Here is a 13,843-nt window from a genome sequence, read left to right on the forward strand (position 1 = left end):
CATATATACAGTGGTGTGAAAAACTATTTGCCCCCTTCCTGATTTCTTATTCTTTTGCATGTTTGTCACACAAAATGTTTCTGATCATCAAACACATTTAACCATTAGTCAAATATAACACAAGTAAACACAAAATGCAGTTTGTAAATGGTGGTTTTTATTATTTAGGGAGAAAAAAAAATCCAAACCTACATGGCCCTGTGTGAAAAAGTAATTGCCCCCTGAACCTAATAACTGGTTGGGTCACCCTTAGCAGCAATAACTGCAGTCAAGCGTTTGCGATAACTTGCAATGAGTCTTTTACAGCGCTCTGGAGGAATTTTGGCCCACTCATCTTTGCAAAATTGTAATTCAGCTTTATTTGAGGGTTTTCTAGCATGAACCGCCTTTTTAAGGTCATGCCATAGCATCTCAATTGGATTCAGGTCAGGACTTTGACTAGGCCACTCCAAAGTCTTCATTTTGTTTTTCTTCAGCCATTCAGAGGTGGATTTGCTGGTGTGTTTTGGGTCATTGTCCTGTTGCAGCACCCAAGATCGCTTCAGCTTGAGTTGACGAACAGATGGCCGGACATTCTCCTTCAGGATTTTTTGGTAGACAGTAGAATTCATGGTTCTATCTATCACAGCAAGCCTTCCAGGTCCTGAAGCAGCAAAACAACCCCAGACCATCACACTACCACCACCATATTTTACTGTTGGTATGATGTTCTTTTTCTGAAATGCTGTGTTCCTTTTACGCCAGATGTAACGGGACATTTGCCTTCCAAAAAGTTCAACTTTTGTCTCATCAGTCCACAAGGTATTTTCCCAAAAGTCTTGGCAATCATTGAGATGTTTCTTAGCAAAATTGAGACGAGCCCTAATGTTCTTTTTGCTTAACAGTGGTTTGCGTCTTGGAAATCTGCCATGCAGGCCGTTTTTGCCCAGTCTCTTTCTTATGGTGGAGTCGTGAACACTGACCTTAATTGAGGCAAGTGAGGCCTGCAGTTCTTTAGACGTTGTCCTGGGGTCTTTTGTGACCTCTCGGATGAGTCGTCTCTGCGCTTTTGGGGTAATTTTGGTCGGCCGGCCACTCCTGGGAAGGTTCACCACTGTTCCATGTTTTTGCCATTTGTGGATAATGGCTCTCACTGTGGTTCGCTGGAGTCCCAAAGCTTTAGAAATGGCTTTATAACCTTTACCAGACTGATAGATCTCAATTACTTCTGTTCTCATTTGTTCCTGAATTTCTTTGGATCTTGGCATGATGTCTAGCTTTTGAGGTGCTTTTGGTCTACTTCTCTGTGTCAGGCAGCTCCTATTTAAGTGATTTCTTGATTGAAACAGGTGTGGCAGTAATCAGGCCTGGGGGGTGGCTACGGAAATTGAACTCAGGTGTGATACACCACAGTTAGGTTATTTTTTAACAAGGGGGCAATTACTTTTTCACACAGGGCCATGTAGGTTTGGATTTTTTTTCTCCCTGAATAATAATAAAAACCATCATTTAAAAACTGCATTTTGTGTTTACTTGTGTTATATTTGACTAATGGTTAAATGTGTTTGATGATCAGAAACATTTTGTGTGACAAACATGCAAAAGAATAAGAAATCAGGAAGGGGGCAAATAGTTTTTCACACCACTGTATATACACATACAGATATATACACATACAGATATATACACATACAGATATATATATATATAGCAAAATACCCACGCTTCGCAGCGGAGAAGTAGTGTGTTAAAGAGGTTTTGAAAAAAAAAAAAGGAAACATTTTAAAAATAACGTAACATGATTGTCAATGTAATTGTGTTGTAATTGTTATGAGTGTTGCTGTCATATATATATACATATACACATACACATATATTATATATATATATATATATATATATATATATATATATACATATATACATATATATATATATATATGACAGCAACACTCATAACAATGACAACACAATTACATTGACAATCATGTTATGTTATTTTTAAAATGTTTCCTTTTTTTTTCATAACCTCTTTAACACACTACTTCTCCGCTGCGAAGCATGGGTATTTTGGTAGTATATATATATATATATATATATATATATATATATATATATATATATATATATATATATATATATATATATATATACACACACACACACATACACATATATTATATATATATATATATATATATATATATATATATATATATATATACATACATATACACACATACATGTAGTTTCAATATCATAGAAATCAATATAAACAACATTAACATCATTATCATATGAGAATATGAAGTAATATATAAGAAGCACATTTCATATAAATATAAATTATTAAACAGTAAAATCCATCCATCCATCCATCCATTTTCCAACCCGCTGAATCCGAACACAGGGTCACGGGGGTCTGCTGGAGGCAATCCCAGCCAACACAGGGCACAAGGCAGGAAACAATCCTGGGTTTTATCTTTATTTTATTTTATTGTAGAATCAACTCCTATCTGCGCACACCAGGGCGGCCGTGGGCGGATGCGTATGGTGTATTCACTCCATGTTATCGTGCATTGCGCTGTCACTGGTATTTTGATAAAAGAATTTGAACAACATATAAGAAGCGTATAAATTATTAAACAGTAAAACATTAACATTTAAGAAGTAAAGTAACATTAAGTACTACTGCAGTGCCTTCAGGTGTACCTCATTTTTTGTTTGCCCATTACATGCTTAAATGTATACATTTTTTGGTGTACCTACCCGAGAACACGCGACATATAACCGAGCGTGGGAGAAGCATGGATTTTAAACACGCGTTGAATTCATTTGCTGGTCTCCTTGGGGGATTAACTGGTAATGTTTGACTAAAATCTACAGCGAGTAAAACGACATTACCTCCTATTTTTTTTTTTACGATCTCTGAGATCTTGCTTTTTTTGGTTCAAGGCTTCATAAGCTCTTTTATGTTTTATGGTATACTTATCCCAAACCATCATCTTTGAATGTTGCCAGACTTTCGCCTTGTATGTAGATCAGGGTAATTACATTCATTGCATTCCTAGTCTGAATCACAATCTGATTGTATGGGTGGTTACCTGGCACTGTAGGGTTGCCACCCGTCCTTTAAAATACGGAATCGTCCCGTATTTGAGAATGAAATTGCGCGTCCCGTTTTGAATCAATACGGGACGGGATTTAGCCCGTATTTTTTTTATCATTTTTTTTAAAGCAGCGTCTCATGCAAATCATCCCACACGCATTTTATGAAGATGCCTCCTCTCGTAGTTTTGATTGGGTAATACTTGACGTCATCGTTAGTTTGATTGGTCTTTTTAACTGTCCAGTGAGGAGGGCGTGTCTTTTAAGTACAGTCTGCAAAGTGTTGGCACTGGGATGTGGCACCCGCTGCAGTATGCGTCCCTTATTTTTTTGTATTAAAAGTGGAAACCCTACCTGGCAGGTAACAGTTATGTTTGGTCATGAAGTCATCTAAAATCCGCCACGTGCCCTCTTTTAAGTGTGAGAAGCAGATATATATAGCCAAATTCTCGCGCTTCGTTGCGGTGAAGTACTGCTTTTAATTTTTTTAGAAGAAAAGAAAACCTTTTTAAACGGATCGAAAATATACCAATAACAATTTGTTAAGGATCTGTTTTCTTTGTGAACCTCGCTTTTCACAGCTGTCGCGCTACGGCGTGTGTTTCATTTATTTGACAGTATGTAGATCGTGGTAATTACATTCATGGCATTCGTTTTCTGAATCACAATCTGACTGTATGGGTGGTTACATGCCAGGTAATGCTTGTGGTTGGTCAGGAAGTCGCCTTACATCCGCCATGTGCCCTCTTTCTGTTCCCAGAAGCTGAACATAGAATGGTTTTAATAGTTTACTTTCAAATAATGCAAAGAGTATGCGACACGTGTTTCTCCCTAATTCTGGGCTCATCAGGCATACACACTCACTTCATCCCGTCTCGGGAATCGAATCTCTATCGTCAGCGCCAGAGTTGAAGCCCCTAACGTTGCGGTCAGCAAGTTGGCTAACATCCGCCATGTGCCGTCTTTCAGTTGCGAGAAGCAGATCATAGAATGGTTGAAACTGTTGCCCCAAACGTTGCGCTATGGCGTGTGGTTTGTTTATACCTCGTGTCTTCTCATTAAACTTTTATCTCGCGAATATGTTATTGCAATCCGCAGCGGGAGCGTTTCTATAAACTTAATTTAAACTTACGTTTTACACCGTGCTTTGTTTCCCTTATGAACATGCTTGTATGCTTCACTCGCTGGCTTCTTATTGTTTCGATCCCTTCTCAATTGTTTAATGAATTTTTTGTTCTTCGCTGTTTGCGGCTCTTCCTTCATTTCTCCCTACTGAGTTCTTTTATCTCGTGAATATGTTATTGCAATCCGCAACGGGAGCGTTTCAATAAACTTAATTTAAACTTACGTTTTACACCGTGCTTTGTTTCCCTTATGAAGATGCTTGTATGCTTCCCTTCTCAATTCTTTAATTAATTTTTTGTTCTTCGCTGTTTGCGGCTCTTCCTTCATTTCTCCTTACTCAGTTCACAGTCTTTTCACGTGATTACATGGGAGGCGTGATGACGTGACACTCAACTCCGCCTCCCACGGCCATCAAGCTGCCGTCCATTACAGTATATTGTCAAAAATGAGGTTCCAGTTATGACCATTACGCGTTGAATTTCGAAATGAAACCTGCCTAACTTTTGTAAGTAAGCTGTAAGGAATCAGCCTGCCAAATTTTAGCCTTCCACCTACACGGGAAGTTGGACAATTAGTGATGAGTGAGTGAGTGAGTGAGTCAGTCAGTCAGTCAGTGAGTCAGTGAGGGCTTTGCCTTTTATTAATTAGTATAGATTACTGTAATGCACACCTCTCAAGACTACCCAAAAAAGACATCAATCGATTGCAACTAGTGCAGAATGCAGCTGCTAGAATCTTAACTAGGAAAAGAAAATCTGAGCACATCTCTCCAGTTCTGATGTCACTACATTGGTTACCTATGCCATTTAGAATTGACTTTAAAATACTGCTTATGGTTTACAAAACCTTAAATAATCTCGCTCCATCCTATATTTCAGAATGCCTTTCACCTTACACTCCAAAACATAATCTTAGATCTTCAAATGAGTGTCTGCTTATAATTCCAAGAGCTAAACTTAAAAGAAGTGGTGAGGTGGCCTTCTGCTGTTATGCACCTAAAATCTCGATTAGCTTACAGATAGAAAATTGCTAGGCTAATACAGTGGAGATCTTTAAAAAACTGGTAAAAATCCATTATTGTAACATGGCTTACTCATAGCTTCATTTTAGTGGAACCCTCATTGTATGTGCATTTAATTGTCTTTTTTTTCATGGCTGTGAAATCCGTACTAACCCTTACTTTCTATACTATTCTTTTTCTGCATTTCTGTGGTGGTAATCTGCATCACCACCACCTGATCAAAGCACCGTGCAGTTCCTACATTGATGGATTAAAGGCCAGATGTCCACGTGACCATCATTGTCTAATTCTTCCATGTGAAGCCTGAAAACCATGAGGACTGATTTAGATTCTTTTTTGGTTAGGTAGAATGCCTAGAGGGGGCTGGGTGGTCTCGTGGCCTCAGAACCCCTGTAGATTTTGTTTTTTTCTCCAGCCCTCTGGAGTTTTTTTTTTTGCTTTTTCTGTTGTCCCTGGCCATCGGACCTTATTCTTTGTTAATTACTATTTCCTAATTTTATTTTTATATTTTATATATCTTGTAAAGCGCTTTGAGCTACATCATTTGTATGAAAACATGCTACATAAATAAATATTGTTGTTGTCAATGTGCATGATCAACTGTCTCCAAACAGCTCAGTCCTGCACTTCCTCCCCAGTCGCTCGTTTCCATCAGATCTTCTTTTACTTTATCCATCCACCTCCACTTTGGTCTCCTTTGCTTCCTCTTTCCCTGTACTTTCATTCCCATTGCTCTTTTGCTTAAATATTAATTGTCTCTCCTCACTAGATGTCTATACCACTTCATCTTACTTTCCTGTGCTTTCTTAGACATCTCTCCCACTTTTGTTACATCTCCAAGTGTCTTTTTTGTAACTCCACACATCCATCTCAAAAATTTAATTTCTGCCACATCTAACTTCTTTCACTGCACTCCCTTTACTGTCCATGTATCAGCTCCATACATCATTGCTGGTCTTAATATAACCCTTTCCCAAATTTTCATTATGTGTGACATCAGCTTTCTCCCTCTATAGTTTCCACAATCCTGAATACCATCCTTCCCATTATAAATATGTACAATTACACAGTTCCTCCACTCCTCTGCTATTCTCTCCTGTTCATACAGTAGATCTTCCGCATTAGATCCCAAAACACGTTTACTCCCTCTTCTCCTAACTTCTTCCACACTTCTGCTGGTATTTTATTCGATCCTGTTTCCTTTCCATTTTTCATTTTTTTCAGTGCCTCCTTTACTTCCTCCCTCATTATTCTTAGTACTACCCCTTCATTTGGGAGTCCATCCCTAAACACTATCCTTAGATTTTATACATTTAACAACTTTTCAAAGTAGCTATTCCATCTATTCTCGATCATGTCATGCTCACTCAAGACCACACCTTCCTCTTCTTTCATCTGCTTCATCTGACTAAAATCCTTTCCAGCCTTGTTCCTAGCCTTCACTATTCTAAAATGTATTCTCTTTCCCTCTCCAAAGCTTGTGCCTTGGCTCTTGCAATTGCGAATATATTTCTCTATCTTCCCCCTCTGCTAATTGGAACCTTGTTTTTTTTGCCTCCTTCTTAGCATTTATCACATCCTCCTCCTCTCTGCTACACCACCATGTTTCTTTGCTCCCAGGTGGGCTCCCTCCTGTTCTCTTACCCAACACCTCAACTACTCTTACTAGAAATTTGTTATTCTTCTTCCACCATTCCTTCAAACTTTCAAATGACTGCACTTCGTTTAAAATGTTCTATCTAAAAACTCTATTACAGTCTTTAAGTTTCCATCCAAGGTCACGGAATAATTTACCTACATCATAATTCTTCAGATTGAGATGCATTTGTTCTGAATGTGGTGACTTTATCAAGGTATCTCAAGATGTGAAAATACAGTTTTCTCAAGAGGTTATTCTTAAAAGTGTATTAATTCTTCTGTTAAAACAGTTTTAAACATCAATAAAGATATAGTACTGGCTTCAAAAAATAAAACATTAATACTCGTATTGTTTATGCTCATATGCATTCTTCTTATGGTAACCACATAAGGTGGATTTTATCAAAACACTGGAACATATGAGTACTTTCTACAGTATTTTCTCAACCTCCATTATTTGTGTTTTCATGCAACTGCAATTTATGTTTTCACACAATGGTTAATCACTTTTGTACTTCTTCAACCTCTCAATTTTTACCATAACTATATAAATTCACCTGGGTCATTTTCCTTCTTTGCATTTTAGCTGCTCTAATCAAGTTTTGAAAGATAATACAATTAATACATCACAGGGAATCATTATACTTGGACATTGTTCCAACTGTAGAACTAAATGGTGTGACCAGTAGGGAGCATTGCAGCACCTCAAACCCCAGACTCAACTTCACCAACATCAGTCCCGGTTTAAATAAATGGTTTATTAGCACAAATACCTTCCACTCCTTCAGATCAGCTTTGTCCTCTACACCAAGTTCCATGAAGTCAAGTGGCTTCATTTATCTTGGACCCAGGAGTATTTCCAGTACTAGGGCAGAGGCCGTTGGAAGGACTTCTGGGGTCAAACAGAAGCCCCACAAAGTAGGGAGATCTAATTTCAGCAGCTTCCCCTGGCACCCCCATGGAACTCAACTGGGCTGCCTCACAGGACTACAAGTGCTACCGTGTTACCAGCTAGCATATGAGGGGAGAATGTAGTCCTGACAGGTTGTCTCCCCGTGTCCTTGCATAACAGTGGCCTCCTGGCCAGATATTATTCCTTGCCTCATCTCTATTGGTATGTCCTTGTCCACTATTTTACATTGGTAAAACCATACGGTCAATCATACTTAGAACTAATGAACATAAAAGCAACTGAAGGACTAGGCAACTTATAAATAGGCCAACATGTTCAGGTGCGTTTAGATTCATTTGAGAATCCCTCAAATTTTTGTTGTTCAATTACTAACATGGTATCATATACACAAAAATTTTTCTATATTTTTATTTTTCTCAATTTTTTATATTGTCACATACATTTGAGCAAGCACCATAATTATAGGGGTGGTGCAGTGGTAGCGCTGCTGCCTCACAGTAAAGAGACCTGGGTTTGCTTCTCGGGTTTTCCCTGCGTGGAGTTGGCATGTTCTCCCCGTATCTGCGTGGGTTTCCTCCAGGTGCTCTTTTTTCCTCCCACAGTCTAAAGTCATGCAGGTTAGGTGCATTGGTGATTCTAAATTGTCCTTGGTGTATGGGTGTGTGTGTGTGTGCCCGGCAGTGGGCTGGCACCCTGCCCGGGGTTTGTTCCTGCCTTGCGCCCTGTGCTGGCTGGAATTGGCTCCAGCAGACCCCCGTGACCCTGTGTTAGGATATAGCAGGTTGGAAAATGACTGACTGACTATAATTATATATCTTTTCTTCAGTATATTCTGGCAGGTGCCATTTTAGGTAAGCAATTTCAGTTTTGCATAACTGGATAGTATAGATAGACCCTTTCTCAACATAGGTTGTGTTTTCCGTTTTTGTTTTAGAACCCCAGTTGTAAGCATTTGGGCAATTACCCTGTGTTTATCTTTGCAATTCAATCTTAGACTTTCATAATATGAGGTAGGACACCACAGGTTTACTTATTTTTCTAGCATGACACAAATATTACTGAAAAGTTAACACATAAGTTATGATTCTTCTTAACTGAAGCCTTGATGAAGATGTTTTTTCAAAACACATTGGCTGAATTTTGAAACCAGCTACATTCCTTCCTGAGGTGTAACTAAATTAATTTAATCCTATGATGGACTGTTCCTTAATCTGATATCCTCATTTTCAATTTTCTCCATTAATTATTTTTATCTACCACATGAGTGGGACTTTTGCTCCACCCACTGTTTCTTTATTATGTCTTGTCTTCTGATTCCTGAAATCCATTGTGTCATCATTATTACATTCTTTATCATCATTTGGTTCCATATACTTGATTTCCTTTATTGACATCTTCTTTTAATTTCTCTTTTGATCTTACTTTTTTATATATTGCCTGTTTAAAACTGTATACTACTGTTTCCAATTTTCCAGTTTTTCATTTTTTTACTGTATATTGTTTTTCATATCAATGTGTTTTTCATATTATTGTATTCTTTGTTTTCTTTCTTATACATAACTAGCTGATACCCACCGCTTTGCTAGCTTCACAATAATTTCACTAAAAAGTTGTCACACTAAGTTTACAAACGTAAACTTATGTATAACAAAAAAGAAAACAATACTTTTTCCTGATGTTTTATTTGAAACTAAAAAAGATATATATTTTTTAATCAATTTCATACTAAGAACTCATCCCTTCTGGGATTACTTCACAAGAAATTGCAGTCTCAGTTATCACTAATTTGAAATAGATAGTAAAAATCTGATCATCAATGTGAGCTTAATAAAACTTTTTTATTAAAACACATCTTTATTTATTAGTATCTCTTTTTATATCCCATATGAAGCATTCATGAAAGAAATCTCTCATAATAACTTAACAATAATTACCAAAAATAGTAATATAAATTAATATGTTATTTGTTATATCTTTATCTTTTTTAAGTTGAATTTCTTTAAAATACCCGTTAAAAAAATATTCACATAGTATATTTTTAATTTTTGAAAATATCAGGTCTTTATATTTCTTGTTGTATGTGCTAAATCACGTATTTGATTGCATCTTTTCCATAAGGGTCCTTTTATACTTTTTACTATGAAGATTTATCTTTTTTTATTGAATTTTTCATATCTCTAATTTATCAATAGTTGTTTATTGAGGTTGCTTCTTATATTTTCTTGAAAAAAATTTAATTACTTTATTATGTATGATGATGAAATTTGGAAAAAAAATATTCCCTTTTCACCCCCTCAGGGGCAGAATTTGGAAAAATCATTTCTTAGTGGGTGCCTACACCATAAAGGAACGTATCCTCCAAATGTCATGTTTGTAGGACCAATGCTTGAGGCTGGTTGTTGATATGTAATGTCTTTTTGATTCACAGCTACAGGAAGATAATCCCTGCTAGAAATCCATGCAATTTATCACTGCTCACAAATTTATCTTAGCAGATGGTGAGGTGCTGCATCAGGCATCAAGTTTTAAGAATTTAAATCGTCTGTCTTCAGTTTTTGTGATTTTTCACTAACTTTCATATTGTTAACCACTCTATGTTTATCTGTTTCAATCACACATTTTGGAAATGTACATATCTCAGATCAGATCTCTGTAGATTAGTTATCATCATTTAAACATATGCTCTCCAAATGTGGTATCTTGCACTAAACCCGTTTCTTCATCCAAAAGTAGTTCTCTAATTTCCTATCCAGAAATTACATCAAGCTGCCACATCGACGCTGGTCACATTCCCAGTGATTGCCCATAACATCAGTTAACAAGATAACTGTGAGCATGAATAAAACACACTTTCCTGCTTGTCCTGGCCCAAGGTTTTGGTCACTCTGATAATCCTGACCATCATTTCAGATACTGCTCATTTAAAGTAGGAAACCCAATCCAACATAATACCACTGGTACATCACCCAAATACAATTTGTGAAATACAATTGGCACTGCTGTATACCTGCTGTAAAATTAGCAAAGTGCTTATCAATTTCACTTGCAATAAATGACAGCAAGTGGCTTAGTTCAGTTCTTGACCCACCTTAAAGACTCATCACCGTCTTTACCTTCACCCTTCTGAAGTATATGAACAGGACATGACGTAGCTTTTTTATCATGCCATCAAATCAATATCAGGTTACCTAGTGTTAGTGGAAAAATAATATAGGAAATACTCTTATAGTTTAGATACAGTCACGCAATGGCAAGAACTGAAAGGTTTTTCACTGTAAATTTCAATGTCTGAAACAATGCAAAGAATGATGATTCACCCAGTTGGGGGAGTTCCATACATCTCTGTTTGTTTGTAAGTGATGGTCTCTCTCAGCTATCCTCCTTGATGCAAATCATTCATCTTTAACTTGGTTTTCTCCTTTCTACTGTGCTGCCCATTTTACTAAATTTCCCTCTTTTATTCTTTGCACATACCAGTACCACATTGGGCTGGATCTTTGAAATTTGTCTCCAATGGTTGTTTCATTCATTTCCTGACTGATTTCATCATTATGGCCTCTGTCTGCAAAGTATTTAATCTCCATAACCACTAGTTTTCATATCTGTTGCTCTTTTACAGTCCATATTTCTGCGCCATATATTAGAGTGGGTCTAGCGATTGTTTTGTAGAGGAGTGTTTTTTTTTATCTTAAATGGAATCTGTTTATCATAGGCCACACATTTGATCCTTTACCATACATTGTCTGCTGTTAGCAACCTTGTCTTCATTTCTCTTGTTAGATCCCTTAATTTTTCTATCCAGCTTCAAAAATATTTTAAAGATTTCACCTGCCTAAATTCTTTCACAGGTTCTGCCACTCTTACTTTCTTTGACTTGACATTAGCTGTTCCCACCTAAGCTTGTCTTTGATCCTTACCCATATGAATTTAAAGTGCTTGTAGCACTTGATTCCATTCCTGCATCTTCCTTTTTATTCTTCCTCTGAGTCCCATGACCTGATGACCCATCTTAATGTGATGTAATGTGCAGATACTACCTTTGCTCCTCAATTCATCCTGACAATTCTTCTGATATAATCCAGAATAATGATGAACAATAGAGAGCTTAATGCTGACCATTGGTGTGAACCAGCTTTCAAGCAGTAAGTATCAGTTAACCCCAAACATGTTCTACATTTTGTTTATTGCTTCACTATAAAATGCTACTACCACTGTTATCACTTCCACTGATACCTTGTACCATCTGAACACTGGTAGAACGAACTCTCTTTGTGTTTGACCATAAGCTTTCAACTGGAACTCCCTCCTTCTTTTGATCTGCTGCCTAATGATGAACAAGGGGTCTATCGCGGATCCAACCTTAATTTTTTTTTTTCACAATTACTCTTATTCTTACTTCTGCAAAATTTGCACAATCTTCATGCTGTGTGCCAGTAATTTGGCTCTGCTAAAATGATAACATTAAGGCATATTTCCGTTATTCTTAAAGACCAGCACTAATATGGACTCTCTCCATTCTTTCAGTATACTCTTTAATCTTCATACTGCTTGCAACACCCTTTCCACTCAACGCAACCTATTATTTTATCTGCACATACTTTGATCATGTCCACTGAAACCTCATCTGCTCCTACTGCTTTTTATGCTCTCATCTTGTCTACTGCCATTTTTACTCCTTCTATAGATATATCTGGTTGTGGTACACAAATTGGATCACAAATTGCTGACTGCTCTGTGAATTACATGTCTTCATTCATCAACATTTCAAAAACACCTCCTCTTCACATCTTTAGCCATAATCTGTAGTTTTCCTTTCTCATATAAAAGATTTTATTATTTCATCATCTTTTGCAGCACAACTGGCCCTTGCCATCTTGTACAATTTCTTTTGTCCCGTCCTTGCCTCTCTCTCAGTCTCTTCATATAAGCTCTGTTAATGGCTCATCTATCTTTGTCATTCTTTTAGCTACTTTATATTCCACTTTATTTTCATTCAAATCCAACTTCATTTTAACATCTTTCTTCTTTCTTATTGCCTCATTCACCTTTTCAGTCCAACACCACTATTCTCTTTTTGATCTCCCTCCAAATACTGCCCATCCACACTGATCCTCTACTATTTCAACCAACAGTTCCCTCATATAATTCCAATTATTCAGAAAAGACAGTTGTCCAAGTGCCAAATGTTTCAAATGATAGAGCCTCCCAATGCACAAGATTGCAAAGTAGTAAGAAAGTTTACCTGAGCTGTTAATCAGGGGTTTGCTTTCTATAAAGGGGAAAAAGCAAATAAACATTGGTTATGTACTTACACTGTACTTTAAATTAACAACTACAGACCTTATGCTGTAACTTAAACAAACAGTAAATACAAACAGTAATCCGTTCCATCGGTGTAAGTACTGAATGCATTTTAAAATAGAAGAAATGAAACAGATACAAATTTTAAAGCAATAAAGGGTACTATATACTCTAAAGTCAATGCAATTATTTTCATGTTATGGAATACTGGAGGACTTTTGGAATAAATAATGTGTACAAAAGAGGAAACCAAAACTGAAATATTTAGTATATTCTCCAATTATCTATATTTATAACAGAATAACTATGCTATGCTTTTAATTGAAAACATAATTGTCAAACACTAGGAGGTAGTTACATAAATGAAATGAGTATCTCAACTCATTTTAAAGAAAAATATTCATTTTCCAAGGTGTGATACTCAGGCAAAAAAATTACAGAACACCTGGATTTATTCAGTGCTATTTGATAAAATGAGATAATCTCTCTTTGCAGTGGCAGGAGGAGTAGACCATAAATGGCGAAAAACAGATCATTCCAAACATAAGCCTCATTTACCAAATTTTTCATTGCGCTTTTGATTATTTATTTCATAATTGCCACTTTATTTATTTCATTTTGGCACAAATGGTATTCCATATTGAAGAGAATTCAAAGTAAAAATGATTCCAGAGAATGAAATCATGTATGCAATATCCTTCCATAGTATCTCTCAAAATTATCTTACAAATGCAAGCTTTCGAGGCAGCTAAGGCCCC

At 36.7% G+C, this 13,843-nt stretch overlaps 1 protein-coding gene across 1 annotated transcript in view; it reads right to left on the reverse strand.

Moving 5' to 3' along the window:
- LOC114642846 (E3 ubiquitin-protein ligase TRIM39-like) overlaps nucleotides 1–13,843 on the reverse strand; it is a 118,696-nt gene that overhangs the window by 39,406 nt on the left and 65,447 nt on the right. Inside the window, exon 6 of the mRNA XM_051922407.1 lies at nucleotides 13,027–13,053. Coding sequence (XP_051778367.1) covers nucleotides 13,027–13,053 — 27 coding nt within the window. The remainder of the gene's footprint in view (nucleotides 1–13,026; nucleotides 13,054–13,843) is intronic.

The sequence above is a fragment of the Erpetoichthys calabaricus genome, chromosome 2 (genome assembly GCF_900747795.2).
Source record: "Erpetoichthys calabaricus chromosome 2, fErpCal1.3, whole genome shotgun sequence".
In the NCBI taxonomy this organism is placed as follows: domain Eukaryota; kingdom Metazoa; phylum Chordata; class Cladistia; order Polypteriformes; family Polypteridae; genus Erpetoichthys; species Erpetoichthys calabaricus.